Here is a 23658-nt window from a genome sequence, read left to right on the forward strand (position 1 = left end):
ATAAGCTCCCATTGGCCATCCTGTACAGCCAGATACATTTTCACTATTGTTTGTATTTGATAACAACATGGTGAGCAGCCATTCTCCCTTGTCCTATCACTGTCCAGGTAAAAAGTTGGTCTCCTTCCTGTTTATAAGCTCCCCCCAAGTACTGGAAGGCCACAGTGAGGTCTCCTTGGAGCCTTCTCAAAGCTGAGCAAGCCCAGGTCCCTCAGCCTGCCTTCACAGGAGAGCTGCTCCAGCCCTTGTGGCCTCCTCTGGACCCACTCCAACAGCTCTGCATCCTTCTTGTCCTGGGGGCCCCAGACCTGGACAGAGAACTCCAGATGGGGCCTTGCGAGGGCAGAATAGAGAGGCACAATTCCTTCCCTGTCCCTGCTGACCACCCGTCTTCCAATGCAGCTCACAATACCATTGGCCTTCTGGATTGCAAGAACACCATCCTATAGCCTCTCCTGGTCCAACTTCCAAGTCAGTGCCCTGTAATCTCTTTCCCCCAAACACTCATGCCAGCTTTAGTCAACAGAAGTTGCAGTCATCTTTCCTATTTTGGCTACATGGAAGTTTGGACACCAGCCTGTATTTTCCATGAAAATACTAAAGAAACAATTATTAAGCATTTACAAAGCAAGTTAAAAATCACATTTTTTTTAATTAGGAATGAAAAACAAAATCATTGCAGGGAAAAATCAAAACAAAACAACCATAAAAGAACCATAGCTGGGCACAAGCACACACAGTGTTACAGGATGTGTATGTACTTTTCTCCGGACCTCACTGCAGCACACCACCTTGACCTGCTGCTGGGCAGCCCTCGAGCAGGGCAGCGAAGGAAACCAGCAGCACGTGTCCTCGTGGTGACAGCCTGAGACACACGCTTTGTCACCCAGCTCTCACTCAGCTCACGGCCTTTGGGGAACACTGGTACCGAAAGGAGATAGTGCAGCACCGTAAGAGAAATCATCATCTCCCTCTTAGCATGGAAAATCTGATTCCTACAGCATCCTTACAAAGCAGAGCTGGGCTGAATGACTGCCAGCACGGCACACAAGATCCAGAAGTCTCTGAAGCGGTCGGAGAACGAGGGAACAACGCACAGCACAGCCTACCGCCGGGCAGCACCAGCACAGAGCATGCCATGTGCAGACGCAGAGGGATCCAGGAGCTTCCCGCCGGCTCCCCCGCCTGGCACCGAGGTGCACACTGCAGCAAGGGTTGCCGGAGGGGCTGCAAGTTGCGGCTATCTGTGCAGACAGCGCAGCACTGAGGAAGCCTGAGTGCACAGGCAGATGGCCAGCTCAGTCAGCTTGCGGGGAGTAGCTAAACCATTACGCTAAAGGCACTAATGCTTGCGCTGATGAACGATCTCAGCATTATAATCAGTATTTCAGTCAAAATGAATGCATCCAAGCCCCAGGAATTCTCCTGCTGAAGGCAAGAGAGCTGGCAACAGAGCTTTTGGAGCTCTGGCACCCTGAGCAGTTACTTTGTTGTTGAAGGTACTGGTTTGGTCTGGAACAGCAATTCAGATTAACACCTAGCATAGCAGACACTTCGCTGAAGCTTTGGTCAGACTTCTTGCAGAGCCCATGAAAAACTGCTTTAAAATCATAGAATCACAGAATGGCTTGGGTTGGAAGGGACCTTAAAGCCCTGTTGGGGGGATTAGGGCTGGCCCCAACCAGCTCAGGCTGCCCAGGGCCCCATCCAACCTGGCCCTGATGGCCTCCAGGGATGGGGCATCTACAGCTTCTCCTGAGAAAGACTCTCATCAGGAGATACTGGCACAGGCTGCCCAGAGATCTCCGGTGGTTCCTTGTTTCCACCTAGGACAGGCATGCTGCCACATCTACTTGTGCTACCTGCCCCTTAAAGGAGCTGCTGGCTGGTAAAGATGGGGGGCATGGAGTGAGCAGGAACAGGAGGCATCACCCATTTGATGCCAGGTGTCCTCAGGGCTCCATGGCATAACTGCACGTCTGCTGACAGGCAAAGCACCAGAGAGCTGCCCAATTTTTCTACCAAATCTGCTAGCCCAAGGTCCTGAAGCCACACAAGTACTTGTACTTTTTTTGTTTGTTTGTTTGTTTGTTTGTTCTGCAAATGAGCTTAGCAGGCCTGACACATCACATCTTTCCCCTGCTAAAATTTTTTCAGAACAATTTTTACAGCAAGATGATGGGACACAAAGGATGGGTGTCACGGGACTCAGTACAGATCAGAACAATGAGCGTGTCACATCAGTTATCAATTGGGTCAGGGAAACAGTTCGAAGCATTTTCCTGGCTTTCCACATCAGCTATCAACTCTGGGTCTGGCATTTCCTCAGGCTCTACAGGCACCTGCAGATTTTCTTCCACCACGGGCTGGTGCTCAATGCCTGAATCAGTCCGGGCAGTGTCTGGAAAAGAAGGGAGAAGTGGCTCATACATGCATGCATGACATTCGTCCCTGCAGAAAAGGTTTCCCCTCAACCCCCACTGCTGCCAGCTGCCCCCTCCCCAGGCTTCTACAAGTTTAATTTCAATATGCTTCATAACCACTAATTTGTTGAGCTGATCATCGTGATTTCTCTGTAAGATATGTTGGAGCTGAAAGCTGTTTGAGCCCAGCAGCCCAAATACCAAATCTATTCAGTTACATTTGAACCATAAAAACTGCCTAGAAGTACACATATTTAACATACTCTCACCTTAATACTTTTCACCTGCGATTCTGCTGTTACTAATTTGTATAGACATTAATTATGGGGTGCTTTGTTAGTCAAGCTAAGACTGAGGATTTTTTTTAGACAAAATAAATTCTACTTATTTAATATATTAATATTAAGCAATTGTATTGAATTTACAATATGAATCTGAATCACTTGTATCTTCGTGGGAACTTCTTCCCAGTGCAGTGACGGAGCAGTAGCACAGCTGCACAGAGAGGTGGTGGAGTCTCCTTCTCTGGAGACGTTCAAGACCCGCCTGGACACCTACCTGTGCAACCTGGGCTAGGGAGCTGCTTTGGCAGGGGGTTGGACTCAGTGATCTCTGGAGGTCCCTTCCAACCCCTACAATTCTGTGATTCTGTGGTTTATTTTTTTTTCTTGCCCTACATTTAACAAATGCTTTGTTAGTAGTCATTTTTAAAGTGTGATGCTTCTTTAATAAATATTCATAATAAATTGAAGACTGGGCAAAGAAGCATCTAAGGATAGAAAGTAGAGCTGAGTGGGTAAGATGCTGTGCACAGTGCAGCGAAGGACAACAGCAGCAGAGCTGAGACTACACTATGCTATGACCTATGTAATGATGCTCAGATTTGTGATATCTCTTCTGGCCCTACTTCAGCTGCTGACGCATTACTGCAGAGAGTGTTGCCAGCATTCATATTTGTTGCACAAATTTGAAGGAATCCTGACACAGAAGGCAGAGTATTGGTATCAAATGCTCACTCTATCAGATTTCTGATAGAGCTTTATTGCTGTATTCTCTTGGCCATGCTATGCTAAAGCTATGGGGTTTCATGGTTTGGTGTTTTTTTTTTTAAGGATCTAAAATGCTATTGTATTGCACTTTAGCCTCAATTTAAGGAGATATCTAAGTCTCTGATTGAAGTGATTATCCCCATAGAGTCATTAAGGCTGAAAAAGACCTCTAAGATCACCCAGTCTGACCACCAACCCATCCCCACTATGCCCACTAGCCATGTCCTTCAGTGACACACCCACATGGCTCTTGAACCCCCAGGAATGGTGACTCCACCATGTCCCCATTGATAGATGCTGTCCCAAGGAGAAGGCCTATTAAACAATGCTGATTCTTCTAAAAAAGCAACCGTTGAGATCAGAGAGTGATGATAAAAACTGCAGAAAAGCTGTACTTCAGAGGGGGGTTGCTGGTTTTTTAGAGGTATATTTTTAGCTCTTCAGACATTGGCACAGAGTCTGCAACCTGTATTCTCTGTGGGATGCTGATGAGATGGCTTCTGCTCTATCTCACTGCTGGGTGAACTAGGAGCTACTCCTGTGCAGGAGCAGAGCATGGGTGCTGTGCTAGCAGGTGCCCTGCTGCAGCATCTGTGGTGTAGACAGGATGTGGCACCTGGGCCTCCCTTCCAGTCAGCTCCTCCATAGCAGCCACATGCACCCATTTTGTCCCTCACTCCCTCCAACAGGCTGTCTTAAGTAAAACGAGTCACTGGGCCCACCTGGTGTTGGAGGGCAGTCGATCTGGGCAGCTTGAGCATCCACATGGTCTCCACTGGGGGGGCTTTTCACACCTTCACTGGAGACCACCGACATTGTTATGCCATCATCCTTTTCTTCCTCTGTAAAGCCAAAACCAGAAGCTTGAAGGAAAGAGCTCTTGCACATCCCAGCAAGAGGCCAGGCTGCCAACACACTCACACCTCCTTGTCAAGAAGCCCTGGCTCCATTCCCAAAGCAAACAGATGCCAAGGACGGAAGGCTGCTGCCAACTTGCCAGAGACCAGCATGGTCGTGCCGGTGGGATCACAGCCTGGGGTGGCCTCACTGGGCATGGGCAGAGAGCACCTGAGGACAGGTGCCTGCAAAATACAGCCAGCAGAAGCCTTCAAGTTCCCTTCACACCAGACCCTAGCAAGATTCAGCTTTCTTGCCCATAGAAAAGGTTTTGCTATGCTTGTTTCTGGACAGAGCGTGTGAATTGAAACAGAGAAAAGCAAGGCTTTCTCCAAGGCCACAACAAGCATAAGAGTCCCCTATCAGCAAGCAGGTTTCTGCTCCTCTGGGCCAGGGAGAGCTGGGTGGAAAAGCAGCACCCTCCAAGGTGAGGCCATTTCATACTGAGGCAATTTCAGCCCCAACCTGCACATATAGTCTTCTGGAAGATCCTTCTGGCAATAGGGATCCCCACTCACCTGAGGGTACGGGGATGAACTTGTGCTTCCTTTTCATGCAGCAACAGATAAGTGAGGACACAACAGCCACCAGGATGACTGCAGCCCCTGCACATCCTGCCAAGATGTAGATGAACCATGGGTACTGCAGAAGATCTCCTGCAAGAGGACAGCATTATAGTTACCAGGGTGGGCAAGCCTCTTTATCCCCAGTGGTGAAGCTTCACAGTTGGATGAGGGCACTTGGGCCTCACAGTTGCTTTGGTTTGGATCAAGGATGCAAGAGAAATTCTGAACTGTGGCACAACATCATAATTAAATGACGTGACATGTTGTAGAGTAAATAACTCCTAATGACGATACTCCACCAGGGAATAGTATAGAAGATGGTATATTTTAAGTAGTTCTATATATAACAGTTATACAGGTAATACAAAAGAGAAGATGGCTCACCTTTAAGATGACAAGGCTCGCAGAGGACTCCACATGGGAGGGATCTCCAAGAAGAGATCCTTCCCTGGTGGTGGTCAGCCCTTAAATGGGGTTTGAGAGAGGAGGAACTAGGCTCCACCCCTTCCACCCACACAGGTATATCACCTTCACCTGTGCCCCCATGGCTGACTTGGTGCTCACCTCAGGTGACTAATCAGTGGTTCAGGCCGTGATTCAGCAGTTCCCATACACATGTACAACGTAGAGCTTTTCCACTAAGAAAAGAAGCTTGTGCAACAATGCCATGTGTATTTGTCTGTTTCTGCCTACTCCAAACAATAAAATCTCAGATCATCCACAAGCTTCAATCAAATTTAACAGAGAAGGTGGTGGTTTGAGAGACACTACATTTCAAGAAGTTTTACGATAACAGGCAGACCAGAAGAGGGGGGGAACTATCTCCTGTTGAAAGAAGAGCTACGCAGTCTATGCTGCTCTGGGATTTGCACGTGGGACCCCAGACACATGTATCACCAGTATCCCCAAAGACCAGGAAGTGCTGCAGATGTTCCAGGACAAACTACATTCACATTACTTTGCAGAATGGCAAAAGTAATTGTAAGCAAACATTTGTGTATGAAATCACACAGTCTGAATGTGATTGGTTTTGGACTGTTCATTCCAGTCTCTTTAGGAACAGTTATCACATATTTTTTTAAGTCTATTCTCAAAATTAAACTTAAAGCAAATGGGAAATAAATGCCCTGATCATTTTATTTTCATTTTGATGAAAACTCAAGAGAATACTGTCAGAAAGCATGGGTATATGTTGAAAATAATCCTGATTTTTTTTTTTCCTGCAAATGTACCACTTGTTCAAAAGGTCTTTTTGAGATAGTGTCACATTAAAAATCAGAAATAAAACAAACGTAGCAATAAAACATGAATAATAAAATCATTCTATGTATGTTCATTTGATAACTTCTGATCCATTTGTTTTGATCAATAAACAAGAGCCTGCATGCCACACTCATAATTATCTGCATCAGCAGAGGTGTCTCGCTGTTGCCACTGCTGAAATGCACCACCCACTGCCTCACTGTGCTCACATCCACTGTCTGAGCTCCAGAAACATTCAGCAAACACTAATGAATATCACTGATGTTGGTGGCCAACATAATAAAGTAGGAAGCATTACTTCCAGGGCAGCTCTCTAAACTGAAGTCATTTAGCTTCATTTTTCTAGTAAATGTAACGGCTCTAGTTCACTTCTTATAAATGTGGCTGCATTTTGTTGGAAAAAAAAAAGTAGAATTGCTGCTACTTCCTTGCTCTCATACCCTTCCCAATACATGTTCATCCCAACAGAGCTATCATCAAATTCCCCTATGGGCTTTTGAAGAGGAAAAGAGGAACTGATATCCAACCCAGGGGACTGGGCAGCCACCCAGAACAAACAACGGTAGGTGTCAGCACTCGTGTGGTTTATCACAAGGCTTGATTCAGTGCTCGTGGCTGTTTGCTTTCTTGTTCCTCAATGTCTCAGTTAACTTGTGTTTGTCTATGCTGAACATCTTTAGGTCAGTTCAGCTGGACAAATTTAGGACTGCTGCTGCACAATTGCTAATGCTTTATTTATACAGGCAGGCTCGTGTCACCAACATGATCAGACACACAAAGCCCATGGCAGATCTGCTAAGTGCCAGAACACATGATGCAGGGCTCAGATCAGCATTTTTTCCTTTATACCAACTCTATATAAGAAAAGGCAGTACTTGGTCTGCAGCAGAGTTACAGCTTTTCTTATTAAAAGTCAGTTTACAACACTGACCAGTGCTTTGCATCATGAGATTCCATTAGTCCTACAATCCAGACTTACTGTTTCATTTAACTGTGGTCTTATTCAATCAGATCCCTGGGCATTTCTGAAGAGTTTGCAGATGGGTGAAGTCACTGTATCCTCACAGAGAAATTATACCCAAACAGGGGACACAGAGATGAAAAAAATATTTACTGGGGTTTTGTTTGTTTGTTTTTAAGTAAATGACTTGCACCATCACCACATCTCTGATAACATGAGGCTGCTGGAGACATTTGTACAGTCTGATAAATCTTTGTGTAGCTGTTCTAGACAAGGAGAAAAAAAGATGAGGCAAAACAGCTCAGATGAGTCCAGCAGCAAAAGGGCCAGATTAGCAGAAGTTTTTACCAGGGATGCATCTGAGACAAAGAAGGAGAAGGAAGTCAAGGGAATACTTTCTAAGGGAGGATGTGGTAAGGCTTGAAGACAGTTGCCCAAGGACAGGAGACTTCATACCAACAGCAACACCTTTGATTCCCATTGCAAGAGACCAAAAGAGACATCTTCTGGCGCTGCCATTACTCACCATAGCTGCAAGAGAGCACAATGGGCCTGGTCCTCATGTAGTCATTATTACGTTCAACCTTACATACAAATTCCCCAGGCACAGTTTTCTGCAGGCGAACCTTCTTCCCACCATCCGTAATGCAAGCCTCGGGGACATTCAGCTGAGCATTGTTCAGCAGCCAATTGAAATTCATGCTCTCGTTGCTGGCCACGTTGCAAGTCAACTCTCCGGTTCCATTGGGGAAGCACTGGGCATCGACAATTGGCTCTGGTCACACAGCACAGGGCAATGGGGAATGGTGAGGGAAGAAAAATGATGAGCAGACTCAGCAGTGGCTGAGAGCTTCCTGCTACCAGGAGAGCTCCCACCACATTCACTGTTAGCCAGAAAGCACATGACTAAGTAACCAGACTCTTCAAGTGCCAGCTCCCAGCCCTTGACAGCTGCCCAGAGCCACATGCAGGCTTGCCTTGAATGGCTCCAGGGATGGGGCATCCACAACCTCTCTGGGTAACCTGTTCCAGTGCATCGCCACCCTCCGAGTGAAACACTTCCTCCTAACATCTAACCTAAATCTCCTGTCTTAGTTTAAAACCATGCAAATATCCACGTAAGTGAGCTGAGGAATCATTTTCCTCAACTGTGACATTATCTTCAGCCTAAATTCACTACCTCCAGAAATATCATAGAAGTTAGGCAAATAATTTCACAGCTTTGTGGCAACAGAACACAAGGAGAAACAAAAGTTCCAAAAGCAAATCCACTGAAATAGAGGTTAAAACCAGGATGCTTGGGATGCTTGGCAGTATTTGCATACTTCCAGCACACGGGGTTTTTTTTGCCAAGAAGTCATACCTTTGACCTATTTGGTGGCAGTTTTACTTATTTGCACTTGAATGGTATAAGAAGTCATTTGTCTTCACTGATACCACTTTGCTTTGACATTCTCAGTATATTTTCATGCACTTCAATTTCTCTTAGAAACTTGTGTAAGTGAAAGATCTGGAAAAGGAACAGTGGAGACAAGGACTGGACCCATGGTCGCTGGCTATATAGAGCACTATTCAGTATTGGGCTGAACCTGTTTAAGCCTTCTCTGTACAAAATGAAGCAGTGAGCTGAATTTTGTATCTAAGTGATCTAATTTCCATCTTCTCCAATCACAGATAGGTGATCAGGCAAAGGAAAGGAAGCAGGAATTCTGAGGCCAAAGAGGAAGGCTGGCAAGGTAAGGTATGCTCTGATGGCCTTTATACAAACAATGCTGATCTCCAAGCTACTAGTGGACACTTAATCCCTGATTTAGGTTTGTTTGCTTAGCAATAAGGAGTAGTACATTAGTTTAAGAATCAATATATTCGTTTAGCAAAAGGAATCTACAAGTGATAGTTCTAAACAACCTTCCATTTCTATTTTAGGGAGTGAATAGTCTTGTTTTCCTCTATGATTTTGTACTGAGGACGTAATAGAATACTTCTATCATTTGCCACAATGATTTTGCATTACAAAAAGCACAGGAGTCAGAATACTTTTATCCTTGCCCTCAGAAGGTGTAAGGACGTCTTCCTCGGATTCCACGTAATATTGTTTTAGAAGTTATGGCCTAATAAGCAACGGCAGTTTTCCAAACTGGGGAAATGAATGTTGACCAAAGATCTCAGTGATGAAACGGATGGTAGAAAATAGGGAAGAAATAGGTGGGCACTGGACCACTCCTGATACCACTGAGCATGCCCACAGGGACATTAGCATATATTAGTGAGTCCTTGAAAAAGAATGAATATCTGTGCTAACGTACTGTATATGTATGTCGTAACTGCTGAAACGTGGAACCTGAACTCAGAGGGTGTTTGCTTGTCAAGTCACCCCGTGCATATCATGAGGAATAAAGGACTGCCGTTTTCTAATACCACAGTGGAGTTAGAGAGTTTTCTTCCCACATTTTGGATGACTGAACCAGAAAATCACATTTAGACTTTTTCACTACCTTTTCTTGACTACATGAAGCAGTCTATTCTTGAGAGTCATCAGGAATAATGTTCTGGAAATGAGCAGAAATCTCTAGCTGCATGTCTGTGTACTGTAGACTGGGCTTTACAAACACCTCACACTACTGTCACTTAGATCAGGGGGAAACAGCGTGTAGCTCAACTTACTGAAGGAAGGCTCAACAGACCAACAGTATAGGTACAAAAGCATTCTTGAGCTTACACTCACCATTACTGCTCACTGAGACTTACAAAGCTATGGCTGCTGCTCCAGAGGTAATTATAACTCCTAAAAGCTCAAGAGGTCCATTAGAAAGAAATTCAAGTCAGCAGCCAGGCTCACAGGTTCACAAGTATTTGCTGCTAACAGGGACACTTACCAAATACTTTCAGTGTAAAGAATAGTTTGGTATTGTTGAAACAGAACTCATAGTCTCCTTCATCCTCCTTCTCTACACTCCTCAGCACTAGAGAGCCATTCTCCAGTTTCAGCCACCTCTTGGAAGAAGGGGGACACTCGGTAAACAAAGCACCATCTAACACAGCCGTGGAACAGTTATTATTATTCCAGCTCATTTTTGGGACATCCTGAAAGTTTTCAATTCCTACAGAAAACTTCGCTGAGCTGCCAATGAACACACCAATCCTGGTAGCAGAGCCTGGAAGGAGAACACAGAGTGTGAGCAGTGAGCTTTGCACATCCATCCATCCATCCTAAGAAGCCTCCCAGAACGGCAAAAGCCCAGGTGAGACAAGAGGGATCCACCCCAGTGATAGGCTGGGGACATCAGAAATTGAAAAGCAGAGGAGTAGAAAGGGTATGCTTTCTAAAAGGCTAGCTTCTTCCCCAGGTACCATGAGGATCATGCACACACCATGCACACCATTACGGACATCTCAGCAGCAGGTCTTTTCTCTCCACAGATTTTACACAATCCTCTACCACCCTCCCTGATCACTGAGAGTCTGTATGCAGAAAGATCCTCAGGGCATCAATGCCATGAGTCTGGTGCAGATGGTATCAGAAACAATTGCTGCTTGCACAGCTTCCTTTACCCAAAGAAAATCAGTGTTAGTTCGACGAAGCCTCACAGGATCCCTGCTGATGATTAAGTTTCTGCACTTGAATCCCAGATGGGTAAATGGCAAGCTGACAGCAGCTCAGGGACTGACCCAAGGTCACACAGTTAGGAACAGGACCACATTGCTCTCCACCCCCTTCAAACAGCATTCTGTATGACAGTACCTCATGATCTCCATTGAAATGCTTTTACAGACAGTGCACTGAGAAAGTACTATATTGTTAGTTATCATTAGAGTACTAAAATAACAATAATAAATACTTATTCTGGTCTAACTGCTCCTTTCATGCATTAGCAGTTACATTACTTGATCTCCAGAAACCTGGCAGAGCCCTAAAAGATCTTAGACTGAAATTAAGGTGTCAGCTCATCTAGGCAGATCTGTACCACAGCTCAATAAAGAAAAATCCCACTTACCATCTGTAACAGTTGTTATCAGCAGCAAACACTGCAGAATAAAAGGAGAGTTGAAATCCATTTTAAAGAGCTCCTTGCATCATATGCAGAGAAGACGATCTGGCTACAGAGCTCAGTGAATATAGCATGCAGGAAATGATGTCAGAAGCAAGAGTAAAAAAAAAAGAGAGAGAAAGAAAGAAAAGAACCCCATACAAACCCCATACTGGACAGACTGAATAATGGTTCAAAATAGACCTGCAAGGTTGCGGGTGACTGAACTCAGACTGAACCAACATGAGGCACGGCATTCTTCACAAAGTCCTGCACTGTGGAGCTACTTGCAGGCTTGAGAACAGGACTGAGAGCTGAGGGGAGGAAAAGGCTCCCCTGGTCAGCATACCCCATTTCAGAAGAACCAAATGCAGAGACCAGGCAAAGGGGAAACACCTATTTCTTTCATCCCCCACAAAGGGAAGAGAAATCCAGCCAGCCAGAAAAAGCACCGAGCATGCAGCTGGGCTGATTTTCTGCAGTGCCAATGACTGTCACTCACCAAGTGCCTCACCAGCAAGAAGATGGGAGAGAAGGCTGTGCCTCTGCATAGAAAAGCTATGCTACTAGGCTGAACTGTGTGAGGCTCTTCCAGAGATGTGGTGGCACTTGCGAGGCAAGGAAGGGCTCTGTACAACTGTCCCATTTGCAGAACACAGACTATGGGAGGCTGACTTGAAGTGCAGAACTAGACCGAATACAACTTGAAAGCTAGTCTGGCTCTATCAGAGATGAGTCTGAAAAGGCCAGTCCTGAAGAACCACTGGGAGCTGGTTATCCATTGGCACCTGAGTGCAACTGAGTCACTCACTTGGTTCATCCTCATCGAGATGAAGCTCACTTGTGTGGAGTGCGGAGGAGGATTACACAAGCAAGGCAGTAGGAACTGCTACAGCATGAAAGCCAAAGCTCTGGAATTTTTCAGACACACTTAGCAGATGTGCTTGGGAACAACAGTGACAGGAATTCAGGATGCAGCTACAGCTCTAACACTGTTGTGCTGTTTCTCTGCACTTAAACTGCCTGTTAAGCTAAGGAAGCTCCCCAAAGTCCAGCTTGGTGTATGAGCATGCTTCTAAGAAATGGTTAAAGCCCTTGTATTGTAATCTGTACTATTATTCAAACAATTCAGCTTTGCTCAATAATTGCTCATTTCAGCCTGTGGTCCCTCTGACTCCTCAGCAAAGACAATTAACTCTCCCTCCTGCTCTTAGTGTCTAAGATCTACAAGTTCACTCAAAGCTACCACAGCACCATCTTATCTTTATCATACATACATAGGACAGTCCTAAATTGATCTACAACGTGACAGAAATAACCTTCTCTGAGAGAAGCAGCGAAGTGAGTCTTTAGACACTTGCAGCTATGCAGGGGACAGGGGAGAGAAAAGTATTTAAAGAAACACTTTCATTTCCTCCTCTGCAGCTGCAATTACTTAAAGAAATTGTCTTTCCAAATACTGCTGCAAGACAGGGGCCAGCCACCTGCTTTGGATCTTTGTGTCCAGCTTCACTTCACCTTCACAACGGAAGGGCGAGCTGGTTGAATTTGGGATGCAATACTGTGGTGGAGGCAAGAAAAAAAAAGGATGGCACACGTGAGGGTCACTTCAGACTGGCACCCCCAGAAAAGCTCAGAACCTCAGGAAAACAACAGAATGCCTGCCTAATGCATAATCCAGCAAGTGTTCACCTTCTCCTCTAGTCAGTGACAGCAGTCTTGCAAAGCTCACTTTCAGATTTGCAGTTAAATGAAAGAAAAATATGGCCTTTCTGCTGTAGCTCCGTTGTTACAGAAGACACTCTGCATGACGGTGACATTGCGGTGTCCTGCATTTAGTCTCCCTTGCAGTGACTCCAGGGCAAATGAGTACATTTATGAGTTCAATATTTCTGAGTGCTAGTGCCTCATACATCACATGGGATGTGAAGTCCCATTAGGTTTCTTCTGTCCCCCAGCACTTTTGCCAGCATGAAGATGACAGCACATGCACTGTCAGTGCTGCCATCCATCAGCAGTTTCTTAACATCACCTCTCCCAAATTCTATATGTAAGGAATTTCTAGAAGTTGGTGTTTAATCTCATCTAACATCAACTAATGAATGCTTGCAACACCACAGAATAGCTGGGGAAATTACTTCCCCTTCTTATGTAAAGATGCAAAACTCCCTGTGACAAAAGAACACCTTGTGGGGTTTAACAGAAACCACAAGTAGAAGGAAAAATAAAGTAACTTGCAGTAGGAAGGCAAACTAAAATCTTTTCCCACCGGGTGAGCTGCAAGCTCAGAGGGACATTTTGTCATTTGAGCCACTGACAGCAGTGCTAGTCACTTTAACTGGAAGGAGACTTGTACCCTACATGGTACAAGGCCCTGATGGAGCACAGGAGACTTGAGAAGCCTGAGCAAGTAAAGCAGGAAATATGCCGTGAAGCACCGCAAAGAAAACATGTTCATCTTAACTCCCACACCTGCCTTTAAATAGGCCGCTGACCGCCTGCAGCACACCTATTTTTACTATTACAAATGCAAGCAGCCTGCCTTCACACAGAGCAAAGCTGCAGAGCTGAGTGCCAGAGCCTTGCTGCACAGAAGCACCGAATAGGTGCAGCAGCTCTGGTGGTGTTTGTGGCTCACTTTGCTGAGCTGCTTCTGGGGGTCAGCAGGGCCCTTGAAACCATAGGGTGAAAATAACAGAATCGCAGAGCATCCCAGGTTGGAAGGGACCCACAAGGATCAGGTCTAACTCCTGGTGGCACACATGACCACCCAAACTCCCAACCCTATGCCTAAGAATGGTGTCCAGATGTTCCCTGAACTCCAGTACTGAGGCCGTGCCCTCTGCCCTGGGCAGCCTGCTCCGTGCCCACCGCCCTGTGGTGCAGCACTGTCCCTCACCCCCAGCCGCCCCTCCCCTGACACAGCTCCATGCCGTTCCCTCGGGCCCTGTCGCTGTCACACAGAGCAGAGCACAGCGCTGCCCCTCCACTCCTTGTCAGATCTCTGGTGAAGGGGACCCAAGGGAACCATCTCTTGTTCACAGCGTACATGGATATTTTCATCTTTGTCTTGCCAAGGGAATGAAAGGAACATCATCATCCTCTAAACATAGTGGAAGACTTTGTCATGTTAAGGACTTAAGAACAGTGCTGACAAAACAGAACAAACCTGTACAGATGAGCATGCTGACACACAAAGAGAGACCGAGGGGATCTCCAGCAGAAAGTCTGCCATACCTGGCTCTTGTCTCATGCTTCCTGCCACAGCATTCACTTCTGCTATGCAATGCTGAGGCAGTCTGAGACCCACTGAACCAGATGCTGCTGTTGTGTCTAAAATAAATCACCCAAGTAACAGTACACAGCATAGAAGATGCTGAAGGGGCAAAGGAGACAAGATTCTTCACAGTAACTAAGAGCAAGCCGGACATTTAATCTGCAGAAACCCTCTGTTCAAAATAAACCAAGTAGAAAACACACAGTAGCTTTTTTATCTGATGCATATTGTTGTACACTTGGAGAACAGACATGACCTGTAATGCACAGCAGAGAAGTCCCATGTCTTTTAAGTATGGAAATGGCAATCTAGAGAGAGATTTTTAGCTCTCATTTCTGAGAAGTTAAACTCCATGTATTTGTCACAGTTTACACATGAGCTTTTCCCCTCCAGTTCTCCCTGATGTTGAAATGAGACTATTCAGGGTTACAGAAAGAAATCAGACCTTCTCATTAACAGCTGCCATCATTCTTACACCTTCGCCCTCTTGTATCTGTGAGCACCTCACACTTTTCTCCAGCCATCAGCCAGCCCCAGGATGAGCATCTTACATTCACCCCCACCCACCTGCAACCCCCAGCTCCACGACTGCTGAGCAACCATATGAGGAGAGACCCAGGCATATCCTCTGAGCTGCAGGCACACAGAAGAGGCACTGTGCTATGATGCTCTTAGGGCAGTGGAGTACACGCAGTGCTGCGTTCCAGGTGAACGGTCCCACTGCAGGGTAGTGCATCACCCTGTCAGAACACTGCTGCCACATCCTCTCATCTTTCCCACACACGCTGCTTGGGGCACAGGTTCAAGATACCACTGATAAAGGCACCAGTTCTGCTGCCATAGGTCCCAGCATCAGCTGTCATCCCATCTCAACGTTTTGAAGAAATACCTATTGCTGAGCTGTTGGAACGTGTGGGTTCAGTCACAGAATTGCGGTATTTGGAAGGGACCTCTGGAGATCACCAAGTCACCCCTGCTGAAGCAGTTCTCTGCAGCAGGTCGCACAGGAAAGCATCCAGGTGGGTCTTGAGTATCTCCAGAGGAGGAGATTCCACCACCTCTCTGGGCAGCCTGCTCCTGGGCTCTGTCACTCTCGCAGTAAAGAAGCACTTCCTAGTGTTTATATGGAGCTTCTTGTGCTGCAGTTTGTGCCTGTTGTCCCTTCTCCTGTTGATGCATGCTACCAAAGAGAGCCTGACCCATTCACTTGGCTCCCATCCTTTAGATATTTATAAACAGTGAGGAGATCTCCTCTCAGCCTTCTTCATATTGAACAGATCCAGGTCTCAGCCTTTCCTTGTACAGGAGATGTTCCAATGCCCTAATCATCTCTGTAGCCCTCCACTGGACTCTCTCTAGAAGATCTGTCTTTTTTGAACTGGGGAGCCCAGAACTGGACACAGTAGTACAGATGTGCCTCCCTAGGGCAGAGTAGAGGGGGAGGAGAGCCTCCCTCAACCTGCTGACCACACTCTTTTTAATGCTCCCCAGGATACCTTCTTGGCCACAGGGTTAAACTGATGGCTCATGGTCAAGCTGTTGTCCATCATCACGTCCAGGTCCTTCTCCACACAGTTGTGGTACAGGATCAGAACTTGGATGAATGAACATCCAAATCAAGGACAGCAAGCACAATACCTGTAGTTGACAGGCTTTGGCCAGTTTCCTTGGTGTCAAAGGAAGCTCTGTTTCTGTGAATAAATCACATTAGGATCCAAGTTGCCACAGATCGCTGCAGGTCAACTGTTTCTGTTAATTCCTAATATCACTTACAAGACTCAGAACAATTTTAGTCCCCAGTCAGCATCACCTGAGCCCTGCTTTGAGGCTGCCATAATGCAACTGTAAGTGTCCCCTGCTCAGTATCCTTTGCCTAGCCTGCTCTTAGGTAACAAGCAAAATTATCTGCAGCAGAGGTCCTCAGCTCCTGTCAACCAACATTGTTCTGCAGTCACACACTCACTGCTCAAGTGATCAGGCCATCCTTTTCATCTCTTCCTGATTGTTCTTACTTTGTCTTGTCTCATTTTGGTGTGGTAAAATCAAGATGGCAAAATCCCCCAAGTTGAAGATGAACTGAGTAATTTTGTTTATACTGCTATCTTCAGTTTGCTTGGATACACATTACTTACAAAGTAATTTCATAAGCTAAGGTTCCCCTCAGAATTTGTTTAACAATATCTAAGCCTTACATCTACTATTGTTACAAAGAAGTTAATACAAGGATAGTTTAAGAAAAATATTTTGATACAATAACAGAATGGGAACAAAAGCCAGCAAAACAGCTTCTCAGGAACAAATTAGAGTATCCAAGAACTTTAATAAGATTCTTTTAAATAGCATATAAATATTATTTGACATCCAGGCCATCTAACTTCCCACTGCAACTCCAACTGCTTAGCAAACCTAGATTATGATATCATAGAACGGCTTAGGTTGGAAGGGACCTCACAAGGGAAGACTAGAGAGGTACAATCCCCTCCCTCTCCCTTCTGGCAATCCCTCTTTTAATGCAGCCCTGGATACAGTTGGCCTTCTGAACTGCAAGAGCACACTGCTAGCTCATGTCAAGCTATATAGGAAAAAAAAAAAAAAAGAGTCAGAAGATTGAAATTCATTGTACAAGGACAAGATCTCCACTGGAAATATCTTATGAGTCTACAAACTGAATGAGGTTGAAAAGCATCTTTTTTTTTTTTGTGTGTGTGTGTGTGTGTGAGGTCAAAACTTCAGCATGCAAAGTTCAAACAGAAAAGCAAGTGCGAAAGTCTTTGTTCATGACTCCTTAACAAGACTGCACTTGGCTGAGAACAAGACAGAAAAATAAATATGGTCTTTTAAGATTAGATAATTCCTGCACATCCTCAAAATCTGAAGTGAGCAACTTTTTCAGAAAGTGCAAATATGGCCTTCAGGGTTGATGGCTTAGCTTACAGCGAAGAAAGCTGGATCAACTCTTCACATGGAGGAGGGCAGAACACCGTAGCACCCAGTTCTCTTCTAATGGAGTAGTCCCTGAATAGGTCCAGACTACACTGCAACAGTTTGCTTTGTAACAAAAGTGCAGCCAGACCTAAGCCTTGTGAAACTCAGGTAGGTAGAGACTGATTTTCACATCTTGAAGGATTAAGAATATGGACAGCAAAGATTTCTACCTTATACTTTCCAGTCCTCTACAGCAGCACTTCTGATTACTTGCACATGTGGACAGTTATTCTTATGGAAATATACACTCTAGTGTGTGAATTTCTGATGATGTCAACAATCTTAAAGCACTCCCTGAATACTGAGAGGTGTACAGATCACTCTGATACCCACTCCTGGTTCTTTTTCTCTAGAGCCTTTCTTTCTATACATTTATTTTTATCTCACTGGAGTCTGAAACTCCATGTACTCACCAGAGTTTTGAAGCTGAGAGACCTCCCCAGAATTGAAAAATCATAGGGGAAAAAAAAGCACAAGTTGTCATTTGTCAATTCTGAAATGACAACTTGAGAAATCCATCACTTAGATTTTTTGCCTAAATCTAAAACAAGACTTATTTGCAAAAAGTATATTTAATGATTCACTGATGTTATTGAAAAAACAATGGAAAACTCAATCATAGACAGAGATGGGATGCATCTTCACATTTCAGTTAAAAGACTCTCAGTTCCTAACTGTACCTTAGAGGCATCATTTATAAGACGTTAAAAATCCTTTTATATGCCACAAGAAATTTGATAAAAGGATAAAAGTAATGTGCTGAGACACTCAACACAGCACAACAGAACATGGTTCTTAAGACTTTTAAATCTACTTTACATGCATAGTTGAAAGCCTCTTTTTTAAAGGAGATAACCAGACACATCATATCTCTTGACAGCATACTTCCTTCAATCCTCTTGAAATGCACTCTTGAGAATTAAGGTCCTGTTAGGTAAGGCACGACTGAAGAAGGCTGATTCCTGTAGTCATCCAAGGGAGAACAAGAGAAGCTATACGAGACAGCTCAGTGAGGTTGTTCTGGAGCAGAATACATTCCTCAGCAATAAAATAAAACATTACAGGGATGCTGAGCTGTAACTGTAGGATAGTCATGTAAAACTGATCAGAAATTGAACAGGAAATTCACGAAGTTCTGCCCCACAGATTCTTCTAACTTGCTGTTGGATCTCTTGGAAGAGCGTTTCTGTGTTCCTCTTTTTAATTTACTGCATTTCAAAGCAGCTATTACGGATTAGTATTTAACTAAAGCATTTAGTTAAACAATTTGTGATTCATCAGTTCTTTAGGATACATAACAGGCAACGTATCATAGTACAAGCTGCCACATTTTCATCAAGTACAAGTTCTGGATAGACTTTTGAGCATTCCTATCCAGAGAGAAAGTGGGTTTCCCTCTCTGCTTGTCTCAGATCCTCTTTGCCTGTCTCAGTTGTCTACTGAAGTCACGACCTCCTTTTTCAAATCTTCAAGGCTATAGACTCAATACAAGAAATGATCGAACAAATTGGTACACTTTAAGTGAGCCAAGTCACAAGTCCCTACAATTTAGGCAAAAATGGGGTCACAAGAGGCAGGTCACACTGCATCTCAGCTATTGTGTTCTACACAAATGTAACTGAGAACAATGCTCACTTTATGCAAGAGCCCTGATCTATTTTACCTCCTTCCCTTCACACCATGCTTACATCCTTTGGGATGTAACCGATTGTTGTAACCGATTGCACCAGAGGTCACTGGCTCTTTCCTAGAACAGTCCCCCTTCAAAATTAGGCTCCCACAAACACAAATTGTGATGTAGTGAATTAAACTGGTGGTTCTTCTTGCATCACACGCACCTAAAACCCAACACAGTACACACAGAGTTGTGTTGGAAAAAATACGCTCTCAGATACAATTTGAGTGGACTAACTATCCATCCCGTATATAGAACGTTACTGCAAAACCCAAACAGAAGACAGCATACAAATAAAGCTTACCCTGGAAAACAAGGGTGCACAGCATAAACTGGAAATAAAAGACAGGAGACATCGATTCTTCTCAGATATCAGCTCATCAGCAGTTATACTATCACAAATCTATCAGACGCACCTTTAAAACAAAGAAGATGTAAAGGAATATCCTGATGTCTTTAATCATTTCCTTAACGCTACCAACAATCAGCAAGCCACTGACCACAGAGATACAGTATGGATCAAAATGGATCCTCTCAATTTGATTTACTCTCATAAGCACACTGATACTTAGTGCAAATCACTACAGCTGAATAAATTTATAAACAAAGGGTTCTTGATGTCCTTACTAAGCACACGTGTTCTCAAAAGAGAGAATCAAAACAAAGAACAGCTGTGTGCTGAGTCTGCAACCCTTTAAAAGAAGCATTGGGAAATAGCAGGAGCTGCTTCAGTATCTGCAGCAACAGTGTACAGTCTTTGTCCTGAGTGCCTTTGCAGCCATAGAGATTTAATCACTTCTCAATTGGAAGATGAATGACAATACCCTTGGTAGCTCACACATTTGTGTGTGAAAGCTCACGAGTGTTGGTGAGATGCTTCCACTCAAAGAGGAAAAGCCTCTTTTCCACAAGTCACCTGGAAACTACAATTTCTGTGCAGAACTTCACCACTTGCATCCAATTCCTTGCCAAGTTAAGTTGCTCTGGCCACAGATGAACAACTAGTTGTTGATCACTAAGTGGTTCTTTTATCTTTGCTCTTAACATTTTATATCCACTGAATTCATGGTACAAATCTGCTTGGATAAGCTTAAGCATGTCTTGTGCTAAAAACTGAGAAGTACTCTTTTGCATAATGCTCATAATGCCATTAATTTCACTGAGAATGTAAATCTAACCCTTTTGAGGGAAAGGAAGTAAAAAAAAAACAGGAATACAGTAATCCCTGTCTACATTTTTTACTCACCCAAGTGATGTGTCATCAGTCTGTCTTCATCTACTCGTGACTGTCTTCAAGCTCTGTGACTATTCCTCAGTGGCCACTGCAGTGTATGAGGGCATGCTACTTCATAGCTGACCCTATTTGAGCAGGATGTTGGCCTAAACAACTTGTTTTTCTGATGATAAATGATCTTCCTAGGTGAAGTATGCATTTTCAGTAGTCACTGAACTATTGTCAAATTCTCCATCCTCGAATGTCATGTGTTGAGAATGTCATTTTGAGAACTGTGATTACTGCTTCTGTGAGAAGTAATTTTTAGGGGAAATATATTTGAAGAAAATGAGCTTAGTACTTGACTTCAGTAAATGCAGCTTATACATGGTTCATGTAGCTAACCATGGGAACATATTCTAGGGCTTTTGCCCGCTCCTTACCTTCAATTCAATTTGCTTCTGAGTTTCTGCACATCCTGTCCAATAGAACTGAGGAGCACAACAGTGAATGCAGCATGAGGAAGTGAGACAAGTTAGAAGAACTGAGTTCTGGTGGTCAGTCTGAGCTGAAAGACGGGCTACAGTTTCTGTCTGCAACCGAAGACAAGTGGTCTGTAATGCCTGCAATTACAGCACTTTACAAACTGAAGAGGAAAGCCTTGACTATAAGCCAATTAATTCTGAACTAATGTTAAGAGCTCAGAAAACACAGAATAGTTCATTACTAAAGATTCAAACATTGCATGTCTACATGAAGAAATATATACTTGCTCAAAGTTCAGCAGATTTGAGGGTAACATTAATCATTTTCCTTACACTTCATTGCATTTAGTCTTGAGATACACATTTCTACGATTTCTATAAATTTGGCTTACATATTTTTTGTGTAGCTATAGTCATACATAGATCTCATGTTGCTGCTTCTGTTTCTGATCTCTGGGAAACTCTGCTTTACTTCGGGCAAAGTTGCTCTATAAGCATTTACATCTATTCTGCGTTTGAATACACATACAACATAGCTTACCTGAAGATAGAGAGATGGGGCTGCTGAGGGACACTTTCCCAGGGGACTCATTTTTCCAGAAAGACACCTCTAATACAGGATTTCCTCATGCAGGGCTTCCTAAGCATAGCCACACACTATTTAGGGAAAAGGCATCAGAGGAACGCAATTTCCTCCAGACCACAATTCACCAAATTAGCTAAAGGAGGCAAGGGAAATGCTGGAGTTTAACAAGGAAAGAAAACACACAGATGAACACAAACCACATGGCCAGGAAATATTCAACAAGGATTTTTACTCCCTTTCCATTGTCATTTTCCTGCTTCTCCATCCCATCCCCTCCCTCATCTAACCTCTGCTGATGTTGAAGACCTCTGCCCAATCCACATGTGACATCTTGATTTAAGACGGTAGAATTCTACTGGGAAGTAACAAGACATATCAAGAGTGCATTATGAATCAGCATCTGTCATATGTATGACACCTAGGGACATGTGTACACCTAGGGACACATCTACAAGATTGTCTTCAACACTGACCAAAACTCAAAAGACTAAGTTTTAGCAGCTTTCCTGCAGAACCAGATATTGGCATTTACAACAGCCACTATGTGGAAACAATAAATCCTACGTCTTTTGTCATAACTTGAATTCAGCATGTCTGAGCTATAAAATTACTGTGGTCTCGCTGAATGAAAATAACTCCCACACTAATAATAATTTCTTGTTTCTAATAAGACCATTACTTCTGGGCTATTCTGAGATTGTTTCGCCCTGACAAGCAAAGATTTTCTTATTTCTACTTAACTCTTTCATCCCAATACTCTCAAATCAGTCAATATAATACTAAAGCTAGTAGGAAAAAAAAAAATCTGAGATTTGAAAAAATAATTTATGCAGCCCTAAGTAAAGAGTCCAATGGACTGCAAATTCTGCCCACATTGAAACTGTAGTGAAGGCTAACACCACTTTTGGTAAACCTTGCTGAACTCAGTAGTCATGTTAGTACACATTTCAAAATTAAGCTCTAACTTTTGTAGCTGGGAACTTCAAGCAGTATATAAGAAAATAGCAAAACTAAGATGTGAAATGAAGTGACGGTTGCATTTAGAAGTCAAACTGTAGGATTTTGCTTCTAGACTTATGTGGATACTAGTTGTGAGTACAATAAATGTTTCACATGTAGCCAATATACTCTTTTGTAGGGACAATACCAAGGAGCTGATGCGTATCATAGTTTTGTACTGTCCTGTGTCCTCTTTGCCAACAATGCAGAGCCTTAGTGTTCCATTAGGAAAGATGTGAACCCACTGTTGCCATGTGTCCTGTGCTATAAGGGCACATTTCCCTCGTACCAGCTGATCTGAAAAGGCTGCTCTGAATGGGGATAGCCAGGGTCAAAAATAACAGCCACACACTCCACTGTTTACTGTTGTCACACCACCATGAGCTGAAAATACAACACACAGAACAAGGTCATTACAAACAATTTTCTTTCAGCCTAACCCTCAAATATTGTCCTGATTCTGCAATTAGTAAACCCAGCAGCATGAACTCCAGGAACTACATCCACTATTCTAAATCCCAGTTTACTGCACATTGCTGTTACAGAATTAGGAATTCAGTAAACAATTTTTCTTACTTTCAAGAATGACAAGTGCACACAGCACAGACTGGAAGGTGAAGAGAGGTAACATTTCAAAAAGGATCCTTTCTTCATGATGGTGTATACATTTTTTCATTAGCTTATTCACCAAGAAATCATTAAATCCCACTAACCTAGGTCTCACTAGTGAACAACGTGACTTGAGGTAGGTGAGTAGAAATATTTAAAGGATGCTTTCATGCTGAGGGCTAACTCTACATAAAATTCTCAGGCACGCAGAATAGCATTTTATTCTTTGTAATACTCACATTGTGGTTTCAACAACTGCATCACAATTGTAGCAGCTTGTGGGTAAGCATCCTTTTTTACATAACTGCTGCCACAGAAGTTAGCACAATCAGACTGCTTTTCACAGAAAAAAAAAATCCATCATAAATATGCTTTTTATCGCTACTGCAAGCAGAACTTCAGAGCAAAGCATGACCTGCAGGTCAACGAACAAAGACTGTGTGCTGGTGACAGACTTATGCATCTGCACAACTGCTCCTCTGGCCCTTTGCAAAAACACGGTGGTGCTAGAGGTGCACAGGGAGCTGGGAGGGGACACAGCAAAGACAGCTGAGCCAGCTGACCAAAGGGATGTCCCATCCCATCCCATACAGCATCATGCTCAGCAATAAGAGCTGGGGGAGTTGGCTGCCTGTCTGCCAC

At 43.9% G+C, this 23658-nt stretch overlaps 1 protein-coding gene across 2 annotated transcripts; it reads right to left on the reverse strand.

Moving 5' to 3' along the window:
- Positions 1-2095: 2095 nt before the first annotated feature.
- Positions 2096-11473, reverse strand: LOC136052060 (uncharacterized). 2 transcript variants are annotated; one of them, XM_065741871.1, is made up of 6 exons: positions 11392-11473; positions 10036-10314; positions 7686-7934; positions 4888-5025; positions 4195-4314; positions 2096-2401 (listed from the first exon to the last, which is right to left on the reverse strand). In XM_065741871.1, the coding sequence occupies exons 2-6, from the start codon at positions 10229-10231 to the stop codon at positions 2241-2243; spliced, it is 864 nt and encodes a 287-aa protein (XP_065597943.1). In that variant the 5' UTR covers positions 10232-10314; positions 11392-11473; the 3' UTR covers positions 2096-2240. The 2 variants fall into 2 exon arrangements, with proteins under 2 accessions (XP_065597943.1, XP_065597942.1); XM_065741870.1 differs by lacking the exon at positions 11392-11473 and adding an exon at positions 11155-11297.
- Positions 11474-23658: the final 12185 nt, after the last annotated feature.

Source organism: Cyrtonyx montezumae, unplaced genomic scaffold (genome assembly GCF_038088225.1).
Source record: "Cyrtonyx montezumae isolate F1298 unplaced genomic scaffold, pur_monq_1.0 scaffold_3, whole genome shotgun sequence".
Lineage (NCBI taxonomy): Eukaryota > Metazoa > Chordata > Aves > Galliformes > Odontophoridae > Cyrtonyx > Cyrtonyx montezumae.

Bases quoted from the DNA above. Each gene is read 5' to 3' on its own strand.
- LOC136052060 (XM_065741870.1), bottom strand. From the start codon at position 11,215: ATGGATTTCAACTCTCCTTTTATTCTGCAGTGTTTGCTGCTGATAACA. The intron at 7,935-10,035 runs GTAAGTGTCCCT...CTGTGTGACCAG, and splicing joins CTTTACACTGAAAGTATTTG to AGCCAATTGTCGATGCCCAG. The intron at 2,402-4,194 runs GTGGGCCCAGTG...CTTCTTTTCCAG, and splicing joins CGACTGCCCTCCAACACCAG to ACACTGCCCGGACTGATTCA.